The sequence below is a fragment of the Canis lupus genome, chromosome 1, assembly GCF_011100685.1.
Source record: "Canis lupus familiaris isolate Mischka breed German Shepherd chromosome 1, alternate assembly UU_Cfam_GSD_1.0, whole genome shotgun sequence".
Lineage (NCBI taxonomy): Eukaryota > Metazoa > Chordata > Mammalia > Carnivora > Canidae > Canis > Canis lupus.
Genome location: NC_049222.1, coordinates 40,511,775 through 40,539,020, shown reverse-complemented (window position 1 = coordinate 40,539,020; position 27,246 = coordinate 40,511,775). Strand labels below are relative to the sequence as shown.

The 27,246-nt window shown below is 50.3% G+C and overlaps 1 protein-coding gene across 1 annotated transcript; it reads left to right on the top strand.

Annotated features, from left to right (window-relative positions):
- Positions 1 to 1,448: 1,448 nt before the first annotated feature.
- Positions 1,449 to 27,168, top strand: ZC3H12D (zinc finger CCCH-type containing 12D). The gene is made up of 7 exons (XM_038525481.1): positions 1,449 to 1,674; positions 5,604 to 5,978; positions 16,235 to 16,374; positions 20,855 to 21,089; positions 23,007 to 23,113; positions 24,498 to 24,622; positions 24,695 to 27,168. The coding sequence occupies exons 1-7, from the start codon at positions 1,514 to 1,516 to the stop codon at positions 25,154 to 25,156; spliced, it is 1,605 nt and encodes a 534-aa protein (XP_038381409.1). The 5' UTR covers positions 1,449 to 1,513; the 3' UTR covers positions 25,157 to 27,168.
- The last annotated feature ends 78 nt before the right edge of the window (positions 27,169 to 27,246 follow it).

The window sequence follows — 27,246 nt, the reverse complement described above, 5'->3', positions numbered from 1 at the left end:
CTCTGGGCCCGGCGGTGGCAGGCATCACCCCCCTTGGGAGACTGGTCCCTCCCATTCATTAGCTGCGGGACCCCGGGTAAGTTGGCAAAACCTGTTTTCTTTAGTTTTCTTACTTGCGACAGGAGAGATGAGGTAGCCCTTTACGTCCCCCACAGAGGTTGGGCTCTCCAGGGATACTGTGGAAGGGAGCGCTTCTAGCTCCCTGTGGAAGCGCGGGCGAGGCCGGCCACTGTCAGAGCTGCCAAGGAGGCTGAAGATTTTCAAAGTGTCACTAATCATTTGTGCCGTTGGTGACTTTCAGTCAAGCTTGAGGAAGAAACCTGAAATGAAATTGTTCAAACTTTCAGGACTTAAAAATAGAAAGGGGTAGGATGCTGCTGGCGATGCTGCAGCTCAAAGGCCGGGCATCTCAAGGGGCGGATTGTGTGGCCTGAGGAGGGCAGACCCCGCCTCCCCCACCTCAGGTTTCTGATTTAGAAGTTTTAAAAGGAAATGAAGTTGATTTTAAAGTCTCAAGGGGCAAAAGAAAGCCTGTGAAGTAGGTGGATTCTTTCAGTTGATTTTGTGTAAAAACAGCTCCCCTGTCCCACGCATAACCTTTCAAAAGTCTCCTCAGAAAAAGGAGCTCTTTGGGGGGCACCTGGCTGGCTCAGTTGGTGGAGTGTTGCTACTCTTGATCTGGGGGTTGTGAGTTCGAGCCCCATATTGATTACTTTAAAAAAATCTTTAAAAAAAAAAAGGAAAAAGAAAAGAAAAGAAAAGGAGCTCTTTTGGAACTTGTGTGGAGAGCTGCCGAGGACAAGGCCTCATGTGGCCACTCTCATTCCCCCGTCCCAGGTAAAAAGCCCCAGGTCTTTTCATTTTGAAAATGTTTTTGATGCTATCATACTGGACCACAAAGTTATAAAATCAGCATGGACTCTCCTTGCAGCTGTTACTTTGTGACTAAAGAGAAGTCATCCTAGCCCAGCTGTGTTTTGGGTTTTTTCTTTTCCGCAATAATAAGATGTTACCTCCTTCTTGAACACAACTCAAAGCAGCACATTACTTTGCCACTCTGCCACTGCTAACTGTATAACCTTGGCCCTGTGCCATTCTGAGCCTCAGTTTCTTCACCTGTGAAAAGGGAAGACTGTGATCTACTGTCTACCCACCAGGGAAGAGTCTCTACACCAAGGGGATCTTGAAACACTGAAGAGCTCTGTGAACACAAACTGCTGTGTTCATGCTGCCTGTCCCAACCTTTTTCCTTCTCTCTCACTTTCGTTTCCTCTTTCTTTTCTTTCTCCCACCCCTCCTCTCTCTTCCCTTCTCCTCTGTCTTTCAAATCAAAATAAGTGCCATCTTATTGTGCATGCACAAGCAGGGAGGGGTGGAGGTGGGGGTGTATCTAGACCAGCAGGACTGGGAAGGACAGGGTGACAGTGGGTTCAGGCCTGGGGCAGGAAGGGGCAGGCCTCCAGGCAGAGGAAGGAAGAGCCTGAATGAAGGTCCGCAGGTCTCCCGAGAGCACATGGGTCTTTCAGGAACAGTGAGCAACCCCTGGTGTGAGGCTGGCCTGCCGGGCTGGGTGAATGTCCTCTTCCTCCATGGAGACTGGATCAAAGCTGGACCCCAGACTGAGAGAGCCACCGTCCTGAGAAGAAGGACTGGTCACTGGTCAAGGAGCAGGAGGTGAAGCTGGATTAGAAGAACATGGCCAAGGGGACTGGAGAGTGGGCCAGGCCTGGTGGAGAGGGTTTGACTCTCATGCTCAAGAGTTGTGACATTTACTCTGTACAGGATGGAAGGACAGAAATCTTTGTCCGTGGACTAGCTAGATTAGTGTTGTGGTGGGTGGGAGTCAGTGAGGATCCCTCACCTCCCCACAGATTGGTTGTGAATAGATTGAAATTGGACTATATATTAGTTTTTATGGACAGTGCCTGGTGCCTAGTAGGTGATCAGGAAGTGTTTATTACATGAATGAATGAACTATGAGTGTAAAGGAGAGGGGGTGCTTATGGGAAATGTCCAGGAAGTAGTATGGGAAATTGTCCAGTTGGATGTAGAAGGGAGGGAAAGGGAAGAGTGAGAGGTGATCTTGAGATTTTTTTTCTTGGGATCTGGGGGACGCCATTCAATGAAATGGGGAGCCAAGAAAAAAATACGTGAGGAGGGAAGATTATTTTCAGCTTTGGACATCAGGTGAAGTAAACTATATTGAACTTCCCAATATACTAGCACTGTGCCAGGAGCTGGTGATGCTGGGGCAAATAGGAATGCAGCCCACAGTTTCTTGAGATACAGATAAAGGACAGATCAACATGTTCTAACAGAGCTGTGAGCAGTGCCTGGTAGATAGAGGACCATGCCATTCCTTCTGGTCGGGGCTGACCAGTCTGAGTGGCGTTTGAGCTGGATCTTGAAGTTTGCCAAACCAAAAAGAGCATTCCAGGTGGAGAGGAAAGCATAAACAGAAGCATAGTGATGAGAACCTTCTGGAATGCTTGGGAGCAGGGAGAGATTCAGCAAGGCTCAAAAGAAAGGGCCAGGTAGGCCAATGGTGGGAGGGGAGGTAGACCAGGGTCAGCACTCCATGGTGATGGCTCAGCAGGCTGCTCAGGATTTTGGTGTCTTTCTTGTAGTCACCACGGGGTCTGAGGATACCCCTAAGGAAGGGATTGCCATGGTCAGACTCGTTTTAGAAATGTACTGCTGGCTGTAAATGGGCGCTGGGCCAGATGCGGTGGCGGAGGACGGCCCATAGGATGCTGTGGCAGGGAGTTGGGTATGGGATGAATGAAGAAGGTGTGGGTAGGGCAGGTGGGCAGCTCGATGTGAGAGAGTCCAGGTTGAAGGAGGGAAAGACCCTGCACGTCTATCCTGGGGCCCTGGGTGACATGTCTATGTGTCACCTACATGGAACCATCTTCTTGGAAATACCTACTGGAAAGCTCTGGATTTAAGAAGCAACTTTTGGTTTCAGAACTCTTTTTCACTTTTAATAGCTATTAAGGATGCCAAAGAGCTTTCGTTTATATGGGGTTATGTCCATCCATTACAATGTACTTTATATTTTTTTAAAGATTTTGTTTATTTATTCATGAGAGAGACACACACAGAGAGAGAGAGGCAGAGACAGAGGCAGAGAGAGAAGCAGGCTCCATGCAGGGAGCCCGACGCGGGACTCGATCCCAGGACTCCAGGATCGCGCCCCGGGCCAAAGGCAGGCGCTAAACTGCTGAGCCACCCAGGCTGCCCACAATGTACCTTATTAGAAACTAAAATTAAGAGGTGAAAAAATATTCCTTTACCTTAAACAATAATAAACATTATTATACATTAATACAAATGATGTATTTTTCCGAACAATAATTTTATTTTCCCAAACCAGAAAATTTGTAAGAAGACTGGCACCGATCTATATTTTGCAAATCTCTAATGTGTGGTTTTAACAGAAGACAGCTGGGTTTGCATACGGGCTCCTGCCTTGGCGCTGTCACGATATCACAGGACATGTCCTCTAATATTTGGCCGATGGCAGCATTCCAAGTCCCCACAGCACTTCATTCAAATAGCACGCAGGCCATTTACCGCACAGATTTATAACCGCGGGTGCCTGGTGCTCAGCCAGGTCTGGGCCCGAAGCGCAGTCTGTAGGCTCCCTGGTGTGGGGGCAGCGGGAGGGCATGAGGGGCAGAGCAGGTGGCCTGGGCGGACCCCCTCCCCAGTATATGAGCAGAGACTGAGGAAAGAGCTGGAAAGACCTAGAAGACTCAGGCCAAGCTGTATAACCCCGGGGAGGAAAGTTCCAAGAGGAAGTAGTCCAAAACTTTTTATTTAAAATATGACAAGTGAAAAAAAAAAATATGACAAGTGAGGGTGTGGTCCCCAGTGTGCAAAGCAGCAGAGAGGTTGTATGAGGCAAGGTGTGTGACGCTGCTGTTGGGTTTGAGGAGGTCACTGGTGGGCTTGGGGGCAGTCACTGAGCCGAGGTGGAGCGGGGGGACAAGGGGAGACAGCAGCAGGGCCGCTCTGTCCGGGAGACTGGCTGTGAAATCCCTTCTCCTGCCAGAGCCAGCCATGGTTGGTCCTGTTGGGGTTCCAGCCTCGGGGGGCTGGCCCTGCAGAGAACGGGGCCCCGCTGAGAGCCTGGTGGAAGATGTGGGTGCTGCAGAGGATGCCAGCAGGAGACTAGGGAGGGGAGACAGACACTTGTCCTACTGGGAGGAGGGCGGGCGACGAGCTGGGTGTGCGCGAGTGTCCCTCGAGCCTGATCTGTAACAGGGAGCAGTGGAAGGCAAGCTGCGCTTCCGTCCTCAGGCGCCTGCTCCCACGCCACTGTTCACTCAACAAGTCCGCATAGAGATTCAGCTGGGCCGGGCACTGCTCTGGATGCTGGGGATGAAGCGGGCAGCGGAGCAGATAAATGGCATGGGAAAATTTCCCAAATGCATTTTTTAAAAAAGATTTATTTATTTATTCATGAGAGACATGGAGAGAGAGACAGGCAGAGACACGGGCGGAGGGAGAAGCAGGCTCCATGCGGGGAACCCCATGTGGGACTCGATCCTGGGACTCCAGGATCACAACCTGAGCCCAAGGTAGACGCTCAACCGCTGAGCCACCCAGGTGTGCCTCCCAAATGCATTTTTAATAAGAAAAGCAAGTTGCTGAACAATCATACAGTATGATACTATTTATCCTAAAAACAATCCCGCTAAGACAATATATGTGCGTATCTGTTGGCTACACAAGTCAAGAGGTAGGAAGAGCACTAGAAGGATACAAATAGCAGGAGAGGCAAGTGGGATTTGGGGTTTGTACGAAGAGACATTACATCTTTTTATTCTTTATACTTGGGCGTTGTTTCATTTTTTTTCCACAGTAAATATAATTTCATGATTCTTTTTTTAAAGATTTATTTCAGAGCACGTAAGAGTGTACAAGTGGGGGGAGGGGTAGAGGGAGAGAGAGGGGGAGGCAGGCTCCCCACTGAGTGTGGACTCCAACGTGGGGCTCAATCTCAGGACCCTGAGATCGTGACCTGAACTGGATCCGAGAGCTGGATGTTTAACTGGCTGAGCCATCCGGGCACCCCCCAAATCTCTTCTTATAAGGACACTAGTCATATTGGACCAGGGATTGTCCTAATGACCTCATTTTAACGTAATCAACTCTTTAAACAAAGACCCTATCGTACAAATGCAGTCACATTCTGAGGTCCTGGGAGATAGGGCTTCTATGTATGAATCTGGGGGGTGGAGGCACGATTCAGCCCGTGACAGAGCCTCAGATACATTTCTCTGCCTTTGTGCAAATGTTCCAAGTGCTGGGTGACCTGCTCGGCTGGCCTCGGCACCTCTGGCCAGTGGATCCCTGCAGGGGCACATGTGTGGGGTGAAGGCCTCGGAAAGCGCAGTAGTAAAAGCAGCACGATTGCATCTGTGGCTCCCCAACCACACTGAGCAACTGAAAATCCCCAAGGGGACCAGGCAACATGATTTCCTGACAGATAAGGCGGGGAGGGAGCATGCATAATTTGCCCTCGCCCTCAGTAACCCGACAGCCTCCAGGCCAGGCTGCTCAGAAAACACCTGATGGAAGCTTTTTCTCTTTAGCTTATGCCAGCGTGGCTCTGCCAGAAGGAAACGGGGGCCCGACCTTCGCCAGGCGCCCAGCTGGCACAGCATGGAGCGCTCAAGCAAGATGGAGTTCTTCCAGAAGCTGGGCTACAGCCGGGAGGACGTGGTCAGGGTGCTGGGCAAACTGGGTGAGGGCGCCCTGGTCAATGATGTGCTGCAGGAGCTGATCCAGACCGGCAGTCGCCCCGGGGCCCAGGAGGGCAGCGCTGCGCCCCTGCTCGTTCCCAGGGGCTCCTGTGCCACCCTGCACTCTGCCCAGCGTGGGCTGGCGGCAGAGCTGGAAGACGACTGCGGAGGCCCAGCCGGTTCCTTGCGACCCATAGTGATCGACGGCAGCAACGTGGCAATGAGGTACTTTTCTTCATCCTGTAGCCTCGGGGTGGGAAACTGTCCCCCTTTGCAGTGGTTTCATCCGGAGAGTTTGGGGGCTAATGGATGGGCCTTTGAATCTCTGTTCCATCCCCTTGGTAGCTGTGTGGCCTTAAGTCACTTAACCTCTCTGAGCCTCACTTTTTCCATCTGTAATGTTGATATAAAAGCTCCCTAGAAGGTAGCTGTAGGCAATGGAGCTGCACAAAATGCCTAGGACGGTGCCTGACAGAGTTAGCGTTCAGCGGGTGGGAGGTGCTATCACAGGAGCCCAGAGGGAGGCTCTCTTCTGAGGAAGGCAGTAGGTAACTGGGGAGGAGCCTAGCGCAGGGCCTTGCTGATGGTGGCTTCTAGAGTCTCTCTAACCAGCTGTAGCATCTCAAGGATCTACAGGTTAGTAGAGAGCTCTGCTACTTCTCTCGAGGTAACGAGGATCAGATGGGAAACTGTGCCTGAACGGGAAGAAGCCCTCTTCTGGGGGCTGCTGCTCTGGGGGTGGCTGGTGGAGGTGTGGTTCCCTAGCCGGCTGGGGACGTGTGCCTGTGGCCTCTGATCTGCAGACACGCATTGTCAGTATTTGCGTATTGGCATCTGTGTGTGTGTCAGCGACGAGCGCCTGATGCCCTGCCCCGTTGTCGTTCCCGGTGTGGCTGAAGTCAGCTTAGGGACGCTGTCCCAGCCCCAGCCACACGCCACGCCGGGCAGCGGGAGGCTGTCTTCAAGCAGGTGTAGTTTTGTACTACTTGCCTTGGTTACGGGCGGGCAGAGGGCAGATCCATAGGAAACTGGTCACTCATAGCTGGAAATAGACGACTTTTCCTTTCAAAAGCTGAGCCACTGATGGGAATTGGGAAAAGTGTCACCTGCAGTGCTGAATGTGTCAAGACGGTGCCCATCCTTTGGCTGACAGGTCCAGTGGCTTTCCCTGGGGAATTTGGGCTCGCTTTGGACTTAGCACTATAGGACAGAGCTTTGAAATATTTCTTCCAGCATGGCCCAGTCCTAGGCGCTGTCCCTTTGTGCCCTGCTTGCTTGTGTCCCGAGAGTGTTTGTTCGAGTTTTAGCCTGCCGGGTCACCCTGGGCTGGTCCTGGCATCGCTGTAACGTCCACACGCATGATCCCAGGTAGGCGCCAGACAGGCCAGCCTATGAAATCCTTCTTGATTCGAGATATCAGGGGGAGTTGAAAGGATTTTTAAGAACTTTTATGGTTCTCAGTGTCCTGGAAAGTCTGGGGATTGTGAGGGAGGATCCTCTGTGTGATCAGGACCTCTCCTTCATCCATATAAATGAGGCTTTAAAGATAAAAGGGTATTGCTTAAATTGAAAACCTTTCCAGCCCTAAGATTGTCCCAGCTCTGTGATTCCAGATCCAAAGAATGGCTGTGGGCTGGACAGACGATGACAGATGCTACAGGAAAGTGTGAGCGTGCTCTCTTGGGGACCAGAGAGTCTTTAGAAATTGTCTTGATAGGGTGGTGGTGGAGATTTTCGGTTGATGGAAACCTCTCTGTTGCTGCTTGGAACTCAGACTTAAATTGCATCTTCTCCTTGTGTGTGATCATGATGTGTCCCAGGTAAACCCATATATTCCCACCCCCACCTCCCACAGTTGTCATCAGTGTACTCCCTTCACGTGAGTTCAATCTGTGGGGGTGACAAATGGAAGCCACGATAAGCCATCCCTCAGGCTTATCATGAATGTGTCAGAACACTAATGCCTAAAAATCAACTCAGTCAGCAAGAATGCATGTGTCTGTGTACATATATGTGCACGCACACACCTGTCTATATGCACATGCACATCCCATCCCTTTCCCCTGCCCCCTGCGTCCTTGCTTAGGAAAAAGAGGCCCATTACATGACCACTGCCTGGTGGGTGGGACTTGATTTGCTCAGAGCAAGTCCAGGAGATGGCCAGGGTCTGAGATCCTGCCCCATCTCCCACTCCTTTGCCTGCAATAATGCCTACTGTGTCCCCCAGCCAGCATTTCCATAGGACCCGTGACCCTCGGGCTCATCCAGGTCCCAGTTACAAAGGATAGATTTTGGTGCGGGGCTCACCCTTCAGAGGCACCAAGTAGTTTGAAACCCAATATGGTGTCTAGTTATTATCTGTTGACCTCAAAACTCAGTTAACCTCAGAAATGTGGTTTCTGAAAATTTTCCTTTCCTGAGGTTTTGTATTATCACGGACTTTGCCATTCTCTGTTTTTCAAGAGGATACTGCTTCATATGCTATCTGGCCTTGGGAGAAGTGAGAAAGGACTCCCCCCCCCCCTTTTCTAAATTGCATTTTTTTTGTTCAAATTCAATTAATTAGTGTATAATGTATTATTGGTTTCAGAGGTAGAGCTCAGTGATTCATGAGTCTTATATAACACCCAGTGCTCATCACACCACATGCCCTCCTTACTCCCCATCCCCTCCACCCCCCCTTCCAGCAGCCCTGTTTGTTTCCTATGATTAAGAGTCTCTTACGGTTTGTCCCCCTCTCTGATTTCCTCTTGTTTTATTTTTTCCTCCCTTCCCCTATGATCCTCTGTTTTGTTTCTTAAATTCCACATATTATTGAGATCATATGATAATTGTCTTTCTCTGATTGACTTATTTCGCTGAGCACCCTCTAGTTCCATCCATGTCTTTGCAAATGGCAAGACTTCATTTTTTGATGGCTAAGTAATATTCCATTGTGTGTGTGTATCTATATATGTATATATCTCACATCTTCTCTATCCATTCATCTGTCGATGAACATCTGGGCTCTTTCCACAGTTTGGCTATTGTGGACATGGCTGCTATAAACATTGGGGTGCAGGTGCCCCTTCAGATCACTACATTTGTATCTTTGGGGTAAATACTTAGTAGTGCAATTGCTGGGTCATAGGGTAGCTCTATTTTCAACTTTTTGAGGAACCTCCACACTGTTTTCCTAGATTTTGTATACTCGCCCTTTATCTGATATGTCATTAGCAAACATCTACTCCCATTCTGTCCATTGTCTTTGGTTTTGTCGACTGTTTCCTTTGCTGTGCAAAAGCTTTTTATCTGATGGAGTCTTAATAGTTCATCTCTTGCCTTTGGAAACACATCTAGTAAGAAGTTTTTTTTTTTTTTTAAATTTTATTTATTTATGATAGTCACACAGAGAGAGAGACAGAGGCAGAGACACAGGCAGAGGGAGAAGCAGGCTCCATGCACCGGGAGCCTGACGTGGGATTCGATCCTGGGTCTCCAGGATCGCGCCCTGGGCCAAAGGCAGGCGCCAAACCGCTGCGCCACCCAGGGATCCCATCTAGTAAGAAGTTACTGTGGCTGAGGTCACAAAAGTTGCTTCCTGCATTCTCCTCTAGGGTTTTGATGGATTTCTATTTAACATTTGAGTCTTTCATCCATTATGAATCTGTTTTTGTGTATGGTGTGAAGGTATGGCCCAGTTTCATTCTTCTGCATGTGGCTAATTTTCTCAACACCAATTGTTGAAGAGACTGTCTTTTTCCATTATATCTTCTTTCCTGCTTTGTTGAAGATTAGTTGACCACAGAGTTGAGGGTCCATTTCTGGGTTCTCTACTCTGTTCCATTGTTATGTGTCTGCCTCTGTGTCAGTACTGTCTTGAAAATTACAGCTTTATAATAGAGCTTGGAGTCCAGAATTGTGATGCCACCAGTTTTGATTTTCTTTTTTTTTTTTTTAAATGTTTTATTAACTTTTTTTTAACATATCAGTATTAATTCATTTTATTCTCATTCTTATTATAGTACCTTTATTATTTTTTTTTTTTATTTTTTATGATAGTCACAGAGAGAGAGAGAGGCAGAGACATAGGCAGAGGGAGAAGCAGGCCCCATGCACCGGGAGCCTGATGTGGGATTCGATCCTGGGTCTCCAGGATCACGCCCTGGGCCAAAGGCAGGCGCCAAACCGCTGCGCCACCTAGGGATCCCTGATTTTCTTTTTCAACATTCCTTTGGCTATTTGGGGTCTTTTCTGGTTCCATACAAATTTTAGGATTATTTGTTCCAACTTTATGAAATAAGTTGATGGTATTTTGATAGAGATTGCAATGAATGGATATCTTACTCTAGGTAGCATAGACATTTTAACAATATTTGTTCTTCTAATCTATGAGCATGGAACATTTTTTCATTTCTTTGTGTCTTCCTCAATTTCTTTCATGAGTGTTCTATAGTTTTCTAAGTATAGAAACTTTGCCTCTTTGGTTAGGTTTATTCCTAGGTATCTTATGGTTTTGGGTGCAATTGTAAATGGAATCAATTCCTTAATTTATCTCTCTTCTATCTCATTGTTAGTGTATAGAAATGCAACTGATTTCTGTGCATTGATGCTATATCCTGGCAGTGGGGAAGGACCAAAAAGTCAGATTGGAACACATGTCCTTGCTGCCTCAAGGAGCCTTTAGGAGTCTAAAGATCTGAAACCTGACCTCTAGCCGAGAGCTGCCCAATAAAACTCCCGTTAAGGATGGAAGGTTCTATACCCGCACAGTCCATTACGATGCTCACTTGACACATGGGGTTGCTAAGCACTTGGAATGTGGCTATTGTGACCAAGGAGCTGAATTTTAAATTTTATTTCTTTGAATTAATTTAAATTTAAATGTAAATAGCCACATGTGGTGAGTGCCTATATATTGGACTGTACAGACCTAGCCTTTTAGCTGTGTGACCTGAGTGAGTCACCTGACTGACTGACTTATTTATTTATAAATTTAATTCATGAGAGACACAGAGAGAGAGGCAGAGGGAGAAGCAGGCTCCCTGTGGGGAGCCCGATGCAGGACTCGATCCCAGGACTCCGGGATCATGACCTGAGCTAAAGGCAGACGCTCAACTACTGAGCCATCCAGATGTCCCCACCTGATATTTCTGAGCCCTGTTTATACAGTGAAGAGGTTGGGCTAAATAATAAAAATAATAATCTTACATGGCTTTTTCATCTGTGACATTCTAGGATTCAAGGTGATTATTTTATGCATGCATGAAACGAATCAATGCACTTTTCTTATAAAATAATTTCTCTTCTTCTGCAGAGGTTCAGAGAGAGTAGGTAAGTTGCCCAAGGTCACAGAGCAGAAAGTGCCAGCTCTGCTTTCAGAGCTCTTTCCACAGCCCTGCACTTGCTCCAGCACCATGCATCTTTAGCTTTCCCCAGTCCAGCCTTCAAAACTGTCCAGGGTAGGAGACTGACCCCATGAATTTTTATTCTGGGGCCAGAGGCTGCCAGTGTGGACCAGAGCCTTCCCTAGCAGGATGAGCCACGACTTGCCTGTTGCAGACAGGACGTGCCGCGACCCCCACTCCCCAACCAGGGGCCAAGTGCTCTCTGTAAGATCAATGCCCAGGATGCCTCTCCTGCTGCTGTCAGCCTGCTGAGGCCATCACATGTGCATTGAAAGGTGGCTCTGGTGGACCAGCAGCATATACACTGATTCCAGGCACAGTCCCTGACTTCGCAGGGTGTGGTGTGTTCATGCAAGCACGCACATGTGGATGTACGTGAGACAGGAGGTTTGAGCTCAGCACTCAGGTACTTTGCACTTGTCCCTAAGGATAGTGTCCAGCGGGCTTGAACAAGAGGGTGACTTTCACGGAAGATGTGTTAAGAGCTGCATCACGGTGTTGGGGGAAGCCCCGATTCTCACATGCCAACTACCACCAGCTTTGCTTGTCTGGCAAACTTTCAAGTGCCTGCTGGGTTGTACATTCTGTAGGCAAGTTTAGGAAAAGTGTGAGTTGAAAGACTTCAGCTTGGGGGAGAAACCACCTGATAATTTCACATCCTCTTGCTGCCCCGGACAAGGGTTTCATTTAAATGTGCCCTCATTTTAGGGCACGCAGGGCTTTTTGTTTGAGTTGTCATTTACATTTTTAAACTCTTAGAAACCTCAGCAGAATCTGGCTTATTCTGGAGTCACAAATCTTCAGTGACGAGACCTCAGGTCTGCAAGGGGAGATTTATCAGCCCCCTGTCAGTGGGTCACTAGTAGAGGATGTGCTCCTGGACTGGGGGGTCAATCCTGCTTCTGAGCTCCTGAGTTGACTTTGACTGATGCCGGCTTTGGGCTCCTACCTAGGTCTGCACCTGTTTATCCTTCTATAAGATGTAGGTGTCCCCTCTCTCTTCCCCCCTGACCTGAGCTGGGGAGAGATCTTTTGGTGAAAGGGCTATAAACCTCAGGTTCTGAGTATGTGCAATTTAACCCCAAATAAGAAACAGCGTGGAAAGAGTGGTGCGTCTTTCCATCTCATACTCTGAAGGGACCACCACTTCTCTTTTCCTTTCCTCCCACCCCACAGCCACCACTTTGCGCTTCAGGAGACTGTGCTGTGAGTGTCTAACTTCTGTAGGACCTCCTGGGGAATAGTCCATGGCTGTGCAAACTGTGGCTGCCCCAGGCCTAATTGTCCTGACAGAGTTTGCCTCAGCCACCAGCCCACTTCCCCTTACCACCCTCCCTTCATTCAAAACCTACCTCATCTGTCTCCATTTCCTAGGGCCTGGCTCTCAGCTTGCAGTCTGATGAGCTGGTTCACAGTGATGTTAATAAGCGCTAAGGTCCCTCTCCAAACTCAAACCTTGTAACAGCAGGTGACTTATGCTCCAAAGGAATTGCTGTCTTGATCTCAGGGACAGAGACTGGGAGAGGCAGGAATAAATGGAATAAGAGATGGAGGGAGGAGGAGTTTGCAACCCAAGAGACCAGGCTCTGAGATCTGCCACTAGGTTAGGGAATGGGCACATTTCTTTGCTTTAGTTTCCTCAAGGGTGCCATGGGATGAAGGTCACTTCCTCGGGGGCTCACTGTAATGATTGAAATGCAAAGTGCAAAGTGGCCTGGTACACAGGACACTCTACAAATATTAAAAATGAGCTCCAAGAAGCAGGAATGAGGTCTATCTTGTTCACAGGTCTCTAAGAACCCAGCACAGATCCTCATTGAAGATGTTTATAAATCGATGTTGAGTGAGTGGAGGGATGCACAAATGACCAGGTGCTTCTGCATTTCCATCTGTGAGGGGAAGCAGTGGGGTCCGAGGCTGGCCATGGGTGCTTTCTTACCTGACAAGGAGCTCTGCGGGCTTCTAGAGAGAGACCCCCATGTGGTGAGAAAGTGGTCCCTGCTTGTGGCTTCAATCCTGCTATGGCCCAGGGCTTTCTGTGGTCAGGAATAGGGCACCCATAATGGGGTTTTGAGGTTGGTAAAAAGAAATGTGGCAAGGATTGAACAATAATAATCTTCACATCTTAAAAGAGACCTGAAGGTTTGGAGGAGAGGTCGAGGTGGAGGTGTGTGGGAATCCAGTCCTGCAAAACTATAGACCTGAATGAAAACCCTCCATTCCAGAGACACCAGCTTAGTGATTCTAGGGGTCAGCTCCTGACTTCCCTTGCCTAGAGTCAAAGCTGGACGGGAGAACACATCTTAGGGAGGGAGAAAGGCTATGGGCAAATCTATGCTTGTTCCATCTTCTCCTGAACTTAATGGTATTCATCACTGTTTTGAAACTCTTGGCTAAGGGTCTGCCATCTTGGAGTCTTGTGTCAGAGAGGCCATGGGACGGTTATTTGCTGCATGAAGCTGACGGTAGTAGTTTCCTTAGTTTTTCTCTTCCTGAACTCCTGAACTATCAAACCCTTCCCCTCCACATGACTCCAGCCAGGGCCACTGCAGGCTGGGGTCCTGACCATCATCACCAGAACGCATCGCTCTGCTAACCTTTGCCTCTTCAGAGGGATTTGGTTCAGCCTCATCACTGTGAACGTGCCTCCTCCAACCACATACCTGTCAAAGGTGTGTAGTCACAGAAGCAGATAGGAAGTCCCCAAAAAGAGAGCACTCAAGAAATCATTTTAAAAGAATTGTGGTAGTGATACGTTTACTTGAGAACTGATGGACTTCATTGCAGCTGACAGGGGTGTTTGGGGGGGTGAGGTGTCATCAGTAGTTCACATTCCTGCTTCAATGTGCACAGAAATTAGACCTTCTTTTCTAGGATAAATACAATCTCTTCCTTACTTGTTTAGGTAGTGGAGAGCGGCAAACCTAAACTTACCAGTTTGTGATATCTCAGTGTCTTCTACCTTCTGGATGACTTGGGGTTCATGTTTCCTCTCCCTCCCCTACTCTTCTCCCAAATGGCATCTGGGGGCTTTGGGACCTGACATTGGCTAGGAGAGGGGCGTCTGGGACCCTCACTGGGCTCTGCTACAGAGTGGCTGGTCTGGCCTGGTCTGGCTTCCAGAATGGTCAGTGTTGAAGGGTCTTGGTCCCCTTTAGCCTTTTGGGATGCCATACTGGCTTAAAGTTCTGCTCCCCTCCTCACAGGGGCCTATTTGTCCATCCCCAGCCCTCATCAGTCCACCAGACCTGGTGGCAAGGTATCCAGGGGTGTTGCTTCCAGCTCACCAGTCTGTCATGTTCCCCCAAGGCAGTCCTGAAGTCCTGTAGGATGCTGCACTTGCTAAAACCAAGATTTCTCCCAGAGACTTGTGACCTGCTAGGCTGTGCTGGGAGACAAGCCTTTGGCTTCCTCTTCACAGCCATCCTGATGTTTCTACACCTCCTCCTCCCCTTCTGGCTCAGGGGGTAGAGCAGGTGGGGGATGAGGGGGTTAGGACCCTGTGAAAGACCTCTTCTTTCTCCCTCTATCATCTTCCTTTTTTTGCCTTCCTCTGGGGCAGAGGGACTTGCTGTCCACTTCCTCTTCCTTTCACCACAGACTCTATTTTTTCTCCTTACTGTTTGCATATAAGCTTCCCAGGGTGGCCTCAATGGCCAGAGGGCTATTTTCTCTAAACTGGAAGACACTACCAGTGTAAGACACAAGGCCCGGTTCCTGATTCCTCACTGGAGCCGAAGCAATTCAGAGTTCTCATGTATCTCCACAAAGCCTGACTTTCAGTACTATTGATTAATGTTTCCAAAGCCTTCCATTTTTCTCTTACAAACCTCACCCGCATGGATCAGCCTGAGGGATGTTTTCAGACTTCAAGGATCCCTCCGAGCAACCCCTGGCTGCTTCCTTCCTGTGGCTTGCACGATGCAGTGCTCCTCGGGTTTACTTCCTAGTGGTCCCATAGACCCTTTCTGTGTCTTCTGTGAGATTGTCCTACCCTCTCCATGACCAGCTATTGAGTTCCAGAATGCCGTCAGATGCATCTTCCAGGCCTCTCGCTCTCCCTCCAGGGTGTGGGGCAATTCTCTCTTCACTGTGGCTCCAGCTGTTGTGTCAGCACAGATGCCCTACACTGATCACCCAGAACTCTCTTCGAGACCCAAGCTGTGTACTTAGTGTTTCCTCCTAGAGGGCACAGAGGCTCCTCCAACTCCGTGTGTATCCATGACAAAACTTGCGGTCTTTCCTCCAAACACTGTCCTCCTCCAGAAATCCCCATGTCAATAAGGAGCCCACTAGCTACAAGAGCCAGAGATCTGGAAGCTTCCTCAATGCCTTCTTCTCTATTACCCTGTGTCCCATCTGTCACCACATTCTGGAGATTTTCCCTTCTGAGTACCTCTCAGGTTCATCTACCCTTCTCCCTTACCCACCACCACCCAGGAGGTCCAAGTCACCATCCAGTTTTGCTTTGATGACTGTGACAGTTTCTTAATTGGGACTTTGCTCCCTTCCCATCATCCCTCTGTGCTGCCAGATTGAGCTTTTGGAAACATACACTGGATCATATCACATCACATCACATAGACCCCCAGTCTTCAAATCCTTCTATAATTCTCATTCCTCTTAGGAAAAGAAAAGTCTTCAAGAAGGCATGCAAGGCCTTACCTGGTTTTGGGCCTCCTCTCACACTGCTCTCTTTTTCCTACCTCTATCACCACTTCAGTAGAATTTGTGGGGCACATTGACCTCCTTATTTGGACTTGGGGAGCCTCATAACACATTTACATCCCTCTCTTAGGCTGAAGATGACTACTCTCCTCCATCTTATCTTGATCCTTATTAGCTTCAGGTGAAAAGGGGTTCTTGTCTATTAATCCTTGGAACCCAAGACCCTCTTTATACGTATATGATCAATAGCTATATGGTGCCAGTTAAAGGATACATTTTTTTTTCAAGGAATGAACTATTTTTAAAATGCAGATTTTCCTGATTCCCTTTGATTATAAGACTGTGATTCAGGATATTCCCAGGGGAAATCCACTCTTCAGGAATTCTCTCTGTGACTCTACAAATTTCTTTGTATTCCCATTGTAGCCATGGAAACAAAGAAGTCTTCTCTTGCCGGGGAATCCAGCTGGCTGTGGACTGGTTCAGGGACAGAGGACACACCTACATCAAGGTTTTTGTTCCATCCTGGAGGAAAGACCCACCAAGATCCGACACCCCTATTAGAGGTATGATGGAGGAGGCATATGCTCAAGCAGTACTATACACCTTTCCTTGGTAGTTCTCCTGACAATTACAGTCAAGTATCTACTGAGCTATTTGTGTAATAATGTCTGTCTTTCTCACTGGACTGTATGAAAGCACCAACTATAGATAGTCACTGCCATAGTGCTGGCACCTGGCATAATATTTGGCATATAGTAGATACTCCATACATAGTTGTTAAATAGATGAATAAACAAATTATTTTGTCTTTTAGTGTGAATGACTAAGTCCCCAAAATAATTGTATGCAGAGGAAGAGGGAGAAGCAGACCCCCTACTGAGCAAGGAGCTGGACCTGGGGCTCACTCCCAGGGTCCTGGGATCATGACCTGAGCCAGAGGCAGATGCTTAACTGACTGACCCACCCAGGCACCCCCTTCTTTCAGCCTTTTAACCACAAGTTTTTAGTGGTGTTTTTAATGGTTACCAATTACTGCTTCTTCTGTTTCAGATTCTCTGCCTTTCTTTTTTGAATAAAATTATACTCTTGTCTTAGGGATGAAGTATCTGTTGCCTATTTCTATACTAATGCAGACTTTAAGAAGTTCTCTTAGTTCTGTGAATCCTCTTTATTTTTTCTGGGGCCAGTTCTCTCTACCTCTCTCTCTGTATGTGTGTGCTGTTAAGTTTTCTCAAGTCCAGTGATTGTTTGGTTGCCAGTTTTTATTTGAAAATAAAGAGTCAGGTTGGTCAGATACATATCTGTGTGACTTCCTTGCGTTTTCTCTCTGGCATGTGGATCTTTCCTGGAGTGGCAGGGCTGACCATCAGTGTTGACTGGCAGATTTTACTTGGTCATGGAGCAGGCGGGCCGCTGGGCAGCCCTATCTACGTGCATTGCAATGCCACAGCAATGATGGTTTTACTCTAGATGGCCAAAGGCCACATGGGAACCTCCTCCTTCCTAGTTATATCTCACTTTCTGTATAGTGATAAGGGTAGGGAAAGGGTGGATGCACCTGCCCCACGAGCAGCCCTCACCCTGACTTCTGCCCACACCCCACTCCCTCTCCACGGGCCTGAACACTCTGGGTCTCTGCAGGGAGAATGGTACCCCCTCTGCTTCAGCCTTCTATATGCATTCTGGGGTGTGGCTCCCTACCTACTGCGGGGTCAGTAAGGTTTCCTGGGTTTGCTGCTCTCCTGGTTTCATTGCTATTATCCTGTGTTTGCTGCTTTTCCGTGGCTCATTATACCATGATAATGGGCCCCCTCCCCATTTTGTATCTCTTCACTGCCACTTCAATGGAATTGTGAGAAAGAGGTGGGGATAAATGCGTGTGCTCAGTTCTCCACCACGAACTGGTTACCCCAAATTATTCTTTACTGTCTGAACATGGAGAATGGTGGCTCTCTAATAGTTGTGTAATCTTTAAATACAGTATAGGTAGAGGCTAGAGAAATCACTCTGGGGTAGGGAAGGAGTTTTTAAACAAGTCATAGCAAGTGCAGAGCTTCAGGGGAAAGATTCATAAATTTGACTGCATTAAAATAAAAGCTTCTGTTCATTAGTGGATACCACAGAAGCAAAAAAATGAAAAGACAAGCCTTGAACTGGGAGAGGCTATCCATCACACATTCCTGATGAAGGATGTACTGTCCAGAATCGATAGACAGCTTCTCCAAATTAATAAGACAAAGACAAAGGACCAACAGAAAGATGAACTAAAGCATGAATAGGCCTTTCACAGAAGAGAAAACATAAATGGCCAATAAACGTAAGAAAAGATGCTCAATCTCATTAGTATCCAAAGAAATGCAAAATAAAACCACATAAGAGGCCACTGTACACCCACTAGATTGGCAAAAATTCAGAAACCTGGAAATGCCAAGCATTGACAAAGTCTTCTAAACTGCTGTGTTGGGTAGTAACTTGATATACCCACTTTGGAAAACAATTCAGCATTGTCTTGGGAAGTGCCTCGCCCTATAGCTCAGCAATATCACTCTTGGGGGTACTCCCTAGAACCATCCTTGTACATCTGTCCCCAGAGACTTAGACGCAGAACTGACAGCAGTGAACATATGGATGTGGCCAAACCTCTCCAAGAAAACGTTAAAGGAAGAAAGCACATGAACAAGAATACGTACATATAATTCCATTTGAGTAAAGTCTAGAGGGTCCTAATCACATTAAAAATATGGACATCAAGGACTGGAATTTAAATTAAAAAAATTTTTTTAAATAAAAAATTGCAATAAATAACCACATAAAGTTAAAAAACTAAAACAAAAAAATAAAAAATTGCAATACTTTGATTAGCCTAACCTTCTTTTAGATCAATTTTTATAGGAAACAACACTTGAGAAGACTAGTAAAGAAATAAGGCATGAGGGGTGCCTCGGTGGCTCAGTGGTTGGGTGTCTGCCTGAGGCTCTGGTGGTGATCCCGGATCCAGCCCCACCGGGCCTCCCTGCTCAGCGGAAGGGAATCTACTTCTCCAGCTGGCCCCACCCCCACTCCTGCTTGCTCTCTGTTTCTGAAATAAAATAAGATCTTTAACAAGAGTTTTTTTTAAAATTTTTATTTATTTATGATAGCCACAGAGAGAGAGAGAGAGAGAGAGAGAGAGAGGCAGAGACACAGGCAGAGGGAGAAGCAGGCTCCACGCAGGGAGCCCGACGTGGGATTCGATCCCGAGTCTCCAGGATCGCGCCCTGGGCCAAAGGCAGGCGCCAAACCGCTGCGCCACCCAGGGATCCCATAAAATAAGATCTTAAAAAAAAAAAAAAAAGGAAAGAGGGCATGAAAGAATAAAACAACGATTTTTGCTATTAATGGATAATGGTTTTTAAACTCTCAAATGTTAGATGGCATAAGAAATATCTACTGTAGAGAGAGGTCATAATGATATGCAGAATGTTACCATATTGGACCCTGCTTATTATAGTTTTAAGACTATAATCTTGTGGTCTTTCTCAGAAGCAGAATTCAACACCTTTTTAAAAAATATTTATTTATTTGAGAGAGAGCAAGTGCACAAGTAGGGTGAGCAGCAGGCAGAGGGAGAGGGAGAAGCAGACTCGCTGCTGAGCAGAGAGCCCAGTGCAGGGTTTGATCCCAGGACCCTGAGGTCATGACCAGAGCCAAAGGCAGACACTTAACAGCTTAACCGACTGAGCCACCCAGGCGCCCCCAGAATTCAACACTTGACGGTTGTTTCTCTTACTTGTACATATGTCAACGTGTAAAGACATCCAAGTGAAACCTGAAAATAAATAGCAAAGCATAGAAAAAAATAGTCCTTTTGGGGGATGCATACATAGGCATTTTAAAAAATGGGACGAAGGGAATTATAAACACAAAAGTTCTAAAAATTGGGCTTAGGTTGAGGGGGAGCAGCAAAGTGGGGGGACAATGAGGACTCCAGAAGTGTGGCCACGCCCTATTTCTCTAAGGGATCACTCCATAGGTGGCTTTAAAATGTACCCTTTGTGCCCTGTATGCATTATGTACTTTGTCGAAGTCTGGACACCATGTCACATAGGAAAGGATGTAGATTTGAAGGAAGAAACAATTTGTGAAGAATATGCTAATGCTCTTCCATGTTCTGAGTAACTGTTACCCGTAGAAGGGATTTTTTTTTTTTTTTTTGCATGCCTCCAAAGGCAAAACTAAGGTCAGAGAGTGGACTTTCCAGGGATGTGGATTTTAGTTCCTCTAAGAGACCTTGAGGCACCTGATACATGTTTACCTCCTCGCCAGGCTGCCTAAGAGCTGTCACCCACACGAGCTCATCCAGTCTCCTCATAGACCCTGAGGATGTGAAAGAGGAGTTACTCTCCTCATTTTATAGTAAAATGCAAAATCTGATGCTCAGAGAGGGATGAGGTACCAGCTGAGACCAGAACCCAGCTTATAGATTCTTAATACCAGACTCTTCCGGTTATATTCTTGTGTTCCTCAGAGCTGTTATGGTATGCTCTATCCTGAAGGTGTCTCAGTACCATGGGCAGGAAGAACAGTGGCTCTGAGCTATGGGCCTAAGCAGAAGCCTTCTAGGTAGGATGCAAGTCTCCTAGTAACTTCTAAGGCATTGCCAGGATTCCAGTTAAATATGAATGTCTTTCTCCAGAAGGACTCTTCTGGGTCTCCTGTGGTAGGGGTGTTATGGCATGTAACTAGAGAAAGGATAGAAGCTATGGCTTCCCTCTGCCTTCTAAAGTGACTCCTCTTGTTAAGGACCCTTCTCAGGACCCTTGTCATGACTTGGCGGGACAGAAGCCAAGAGTCCTCTTGACCTCAGGCTGCTGGCAAATTCCTCTCAAGACCTCTGAGCTCCTCACCTGCCAGGCTGGGCCATGGATGGGGAGGAGGGAGTTGGCTTGGAGAGGCTCCCTGAGCTGCCGACCGGGCTCGGTGACGTTGAGAGTGGCTTTAGGGGTGGGGGTCCCGCCCCTAAAGCCGCTATATTCTGTGTCCTGCCTGCCCTGCGCCCCGCAGAGCAGCACGTGCTGGAGGAGCTGGAGAGGCAGGCGGTGCTCGTCTACACCCCGTCCCGCAAGGTCAACGGCAAGCGGGTGGTCTGCTACGACGACCGCTACATTGTGAAGGTGGCCTACGAGCAGGACGGTGTCATCGTCTCCAACGACAATTACCGTGACCTTCAGAGTGAGAACCCCGAGTGGAAGTGGTTCATCGAGCAGAGGCTGCTCATGTTCTCCTTTGTCAACGATCGGTATGTGGTGGCATGTGGGGTCCTGGTGCAGGGAGCTGGGGTGACTGGCAGAAAAAGCCACTCCAACCAGTGTATGCCCAGTGGGGCTTGCAGTCATAGGCACACCACGCCAAAGCAAAGGACACCAAAGGCTAGGGGGAATTGTACCCCATAAGAGGTAGCAGTTACTTTCAGGCCATGCCAGGACATGGTTGCCCCTATATCACCTTCCTAAACCCCAGGGCAGATGCTTGCAAGCAGCTACCTCCCAGGAACCCCTATGGTCATTTCCACATAATCAAGGCCAGCAGTTCCCTCTATCCAGCTCAGGCCCAGAGAAATCTGTCAATTCTGGGTTCCAGAAGCTCTTCACTGAAGTCTGATAGATCATGGCTGCCTTTGGTCTGGACACAGCCCGGGGCCCCAGCCAAGTCCTTTTGACGCACTGGCCTCTGCTAAGGGCCTGCCAGAAGGCAGAGCCTGCCTGCCTGTGGGTGAGGACGCCTGCCCTGGTGCCCCGGGCATGTCCATAGGGCCCTCTTGGCCCAGCTCGCCGTGGCCAAGGCCCGGCAGAGAGCAGGAGGTGAAGCCTTTGGGAACCTCTAATAACCGCAGTGGGCGGCTCCCCAGATTCTTGGTCGGGGCCCAACTCCAAGAAGCTGGCTGTGTAGCTGGGATCTGAGCCACAGAGGCTGCCCGGGACGGGGATTGCCCAGCGCTGGGCTGGCCTCCTCTACGTGGTCTGCACCGTGAGACTCAGTGTGACACTTGACTCTCAGAGGGACACCAACCCATTAAAATCAGGCCCCCTATTTAGGATCTACAACTCCTCTCATGGAACCTCTGTATGGCCTAGAAGTCCCTCCTGGGAACAAAAGTATTCATGTGAAAAAAAAAACGGATGACACTAAAGGAGGGAAGTATTCCTTCCAAGGCATGTTTTCCCCTCTGAGCTGTGGGCACGCCCAGGATGCGTTCCCTTTCCTGGTGAGACTTAACGCTGGGGAGACAGAAGGGGCAGAGTGGGGGCAGGTGGTATTCAAGAACTGGGCGGGGGTCCGGCAGCCCCAGAAGCTGAGACCAACCCCAGAGCCCCCTGGGTTTGAAGAGGAGGTGCTGGGCCTCTACTGAGGCTCCGTGTGCCCGCCACACCTGGGATCTGCTTCTTCACTGGCTCACTGGCTGGCATTTCAAGCTCGATTAATATTTATCCCCCACCTGTACATATCCAGGGCTGCGGGGCAACACAGGAGAAATGGAATCTGAGTAGGGGAGCCCACAGGCCTAGGGTTGTCTGTAGCCCTGTGGAGGTCTCAGACCTGATGTTGAGAACAGTGGGCAAGCAGTTTATTTTTTCTTTTTATTTATTTATTTTAAAAGATTTTATTTATTTATTCATGAGAGACACAGAGAGAGAGGCAGAGATACAGGCAGAGGGAGAAGCAGGCTCCCCATGGGGAGCCCCATGTGGGCCTTGATCCTGGAACCTCAGGATCACACCCTGAGCCAAAGGCAGATGGTCAACCACTGAGCCACCCAGGCGTCCCAAGGGAAAGCGTCCCGGGGGAGCCCTAGAGCAATTATGTTTCAGTTTTAGTGGATAAAAATCACCTGGAAAGTTGTTAAAAATGCAGATTCCTGAACCACCTGAGTGTCTGATCAAACAGGACTTGTGCGAAGCCCGGACCCTGCACTTTGCTGAGCTAGGTGATTCTGGCCCTGCTGGAGAAACTCCCAGAGGCCTCGGCTGCTCTCCGGAGATCCCTGCTCGGCCCTCGTGGGCTCAGCGAGAAGGAAGGCTTGTACTGCTGCAAACGCTACAGAGCCCCTGGGTGGGAGAAAGAGCCGGCACGGGAGCCCAGGCCCAGGCCACGCCGGGTGCTGCCCGCAGGTGCCGGTGCTGAGCTTCCTGCAATCGCCCCCTGTGCTTGTTTACAGGTTCATGCCTCCTGATGACCCCTTGGGCCGCCGGGGACCCACCCTGAGCAACTTCCTGAGCAGGACGCCAAAGCCCCCAGAGCCCTCCTGGCAGCACTGCCCCTACGGTGGGTAGCACCCCTGCCTCGTGATCCCTGTCCAGGTCTCAGGTCGGGGCAGCACTCGAGGCAGAGTCGGAAGTGCTGGCCTTGGGCTCCAGTCCTAACTAGCTGTGTGACCCTGGAGAGCTAATTTCACCTCTCTGGCCAGCACTTGCTGACAGGGTTATCATAAGGATGAACTGTCGCATGGGAGCTTCTGTGAGGGCCACATGCAGGGGTCACACACAGGGCGGAGCTGTACCCGGGAAGCCTGGAGGCTGTGTGGTCTCCCAGCTCAGTCCCGTCACCTGGCACTTTGGCACCTTGAGTCCGAGTCCTGCCCCACCATCCCGCCCCATACCGTCATGGACTTTGGTCCGTGCTATCCATCAAGAATGAAGGACTTTATCCCAGAGCACTCCTAGCCAGCTCTTCTACTAACTTGATTTGGCAGGGTCATTTGTTTAACATCCCCAGGCCTTCTTTCCTGTGTCCATAGAAGTTATTTTATTTTGTTTTTAAAGATTTTATTTATTTATTCATGAGAGACACACACACAGAGGCAGAGGGAGAAGCAGGCTCCATGCAGGCAACCCCACGTGGGACTCGATCCCGGGTCTCCAAGATCACACCCTGGGCTGAAAGCGGCGCTAAACCGCTGAGCCACCCGGGCTGCTCCAGAAGTTTTATACAGATTTTATTTATTTATTCACGAGACAGAGAAAAGCAGAGACATATGCTGAGGGAGAAGCAGGCTCCTTGCAGAGAGCCCGCTGGGGAACTCGATGCCCCGCACCCCCACCGGGATCACGCCCTCACCCGAAGGCATATGCTCATATGCTCGACCACCGACCACCGACCACCCAGCCGCCCAGGCGTCCCTAAGAACCTTAGGTGATATTCGAAGTCACTTCTTATTAGCATTAAGGTGACCACACGTACACATTCAGGTTGGCTCATCTTGCTCCCGTTCACTCTCAGGAGCGTCCAGGTTTGGGCGGTAAATTACTTGGTCCCCTCTGTCAGGGCAGTTTGTAGGGAGAGGGCAATGGTCAGCAGAAGGGATGAGGCCAATGGTGGAAACTGAGGCAGAACTGGAGGTGCGGTCCTGGGCCGTGAGCACCTGCTCCGGGTCCATCCTCCAGGATGGGGCCCTGGGGAAGCGGGGGCCGAAGGTCATCGGATCTACAGGTTTGGTCTCAGTTTCTGGCCCAGCCGGGTCCCCACGTCGCCCACGCACCGGCCTGAAACAGCTCGCGGGGTGGAGCCCACAGCCCGGGGAGGCGCGCGCCGCGCCCTCGCACCCAGCCCGGCGCCTCTCCCCACCTCGTCCCGCCCCAGTCGCGCCGGGCCCGCGCGGCCCCTCCCGCCCGAGGTCTCACCCCTCTCCCCCCCCCCCCGCCCCTTCCAGGCAAGAAGTGCACCTACGGCGTCAAGTGCAAGTTCTTCCACCCCGAGAGGCCGCGCGCGGCGCCGCTGGCGGTGGCCGACGAGCTGCGCGCGCAGACGCGGGCTGGGCGGGGCGCGGGCGGCGAGGCGGGGCGGCGGCGGGGCGCGCGCGCGGCGGGCGGGGCGGGGCGGGGCGGGCCCCGGGGCGCTGCGGCCGAGCCGGGCGCGCGCAGCCTGCCCCCCCCGCGGCCCGCGCCCGACGCCGCGGCGCTCGGAGGCCGCTTCTCGCGGCTGAACCTCGGCGGCGACCCGGGGCTCGGCGCGGCGCCCCCCGCGGACGCCGGCCCCGCGCCCCGGCCGCTCGGGGGGCGCTGCCCCGGGGCCGCGCACGCCGACCTGCCGCCCCAGCGCCGGCGGGCGGCCGAGGCGCGCGCCCTCCCTCCGGAGGCCGGCGGGTTCGCGGGCCGCTCGGCCTGGGCGGAAGGCGGCTGGGGCGACGGCGCCTCCGGGGGGCCCGCGGGGGAGGCGCGCGCGCGGGCGCGCAGGGCGCTCTGCGGCCTCTTCCCGCCGCAGCAGGTGGACAGCGTCATGGCCCTGTTCCCCGCGCTCTCCGACGTCGCCAGGCTCATCCTGCTCATCCAGAAATTCCAGAGGTCGGGGGCGCCTGTGGGGAAGTCCTGAGAACTCGTCCTTGCCACCGCCAGGGATGTCGCAGCCTCGCCTGGCCACTTGGGCCGGCGGCGGGTGGACGCCTGCACCTGGGGCACAGCCCCTGCACTGTGCACCCCCTTTCCCTTAAAGACGGTCGGGGGCCAGCTTCCTCAGCCTCAGCCTGCCCGTGGTGGCACCCGATGACCCTCGCGGACACTGCGGGGCCTGCCGCTGCAGCTCCAGTCCTGCAGAGTAAGGCCGGCCCCTTCCATGGACCGAGTGGTCTCTTCTGTCTGGAAGACCACTCGGCCCCTGACGGCCCCAAGGGTTTGTCCAGAACACTCCATGGCTGTTTGGCAAGCCGCAACTGGGATCCACGAGTGGGTCACAAGATCAGTGTAATGGGTCACGCCAGAAAGGGTGGCAGAGGAAATCCCAGAGCCCACTCCGCGCCACCGAGCGAAGTAGGAGACTCCCGCGTGCTAGCTCCGTGGGTGTGCCCCGGTGTGCCCCGGGTGCCCTGGCCAGCCCTGCAAACTGAATGCGGGTCACCGGCAAACGTTTGAAAAATCCTGGTAAATGGCCTTCAATTTCATTGCATCAGATCACATTTGAAGCATGTACTGAGTTGCCCGATGGAGGTTTTGGCATCGGGAGGTTTTCATAGGAGCTGTTTCTTACCTCATGAGGGAAACCTAGAATTCCAGCCTTGATGTGTGGGCTCCGCTTGTCACTCTGAAATTGTGTGGTGGTGCTGGTCTGTGGAGGTGGGGCAGGGGCCCGTTGTCCTGAGGGTCGGTCCCTGGGGTCTTCACCCCTACACACACACACACACACACACACACACACACACGCTTCTTGACTCAGGCTAAGCATCCCATGTTTTTCAGCCGTCCATCAGGGCATTCCCCAGCACAGGTCCTCTGCGGGCTGCACTTTCTAAGCCATTCCTCACACATGAGCCAAGGCCCAGTGAAGGCACAGTCAGGACTTGTACCCAGAAGCCTCGAGGTGGGTCCCTGAAGAGCTGGGGGGAGCCTCTCAGGAGGTTTATTGCTCCCTTCCACCCCTGCTGTTTCTTCCATCCAGCTCCTGCTTTCAGCTTTGGGGAGGAGGGACCCAGCCATTTGCAGCTGGCAGGAAATGAGACTGTGCTTCCAGAGTGTGGACCCTCCGTCCTCAGGGAGCCCTGGCGTCCCTAGCGGGCATCCACCATTTCCTCCGGGTTACAAGTCCAGCTGTGTAGGTCTTGGCTCCTTTGTTCATCATGGCCTTCGGTGGCTGGGCCAATCGGGGAGAGTGTGAGGCACGTCCCAGTGGGAAACCAGCTCCCAACCCCCAAACGCTTCCTGCAGGCTGGTGAGTGCAAAGGGGAATTCTCTGTGTCACTGTGCATTGTTGGCACAGACCAGGGTGCAGCCCTGGGACAGCCCGCTCCCAGCCCTCTAATTCACCGTAACTGCTGCCAGTGGAGATGTGGGGACGTTGTGTCTCCCTGTGACCCCTTTCATCTTTTTAAAACCAGCTCCTTAGCCGCTTCAGCCAGATCTGTTCTTCACCTCTTTTTTCTCAAAGAAGACATTGCACTCACGGTTGTATCTTATTATTTTGGGACATCAGTCCTGAAGAGGACCCACTCTTTCTAGATAATCTGGATTTCCCTCATGGTGTTTCTGTTTTTGTTTTTGTTTTCTTTTCTTTTGGCGAGACAAGTTTTATTTAGAGCTGCTTTGGTCTCTCTGATCTGTCTCCTGATGTGGAATCGTCGCACTGCCGATGTACAGTTGGAAATGTTTAAACTGCTTCCTTTGAGGACAAGTTTGAGTTGTAGTAAGCTGTAAAGCTATTTTATTTGGTTCACTGTGATGGAGACAAGCACAAAAATAAGTGAAAAGACAGCACATTTCAGTGTAATCCCCTTTGGAATTTTTTCCAAAGTCTCGGTATGTCTTTATGACACAAAACATGGATGGACAGGTGAATGAAATGTTCCTGGTTTCGTAACTGTTACCATGATCCAAAAATAAATCACTTTGATCACACCTGGGCTCTCTGTTACCTAATTGTATATCATCTTCTCCCATGTCGGCTTCTCCCCTTAAGTCAGCTTTTCACAGTAA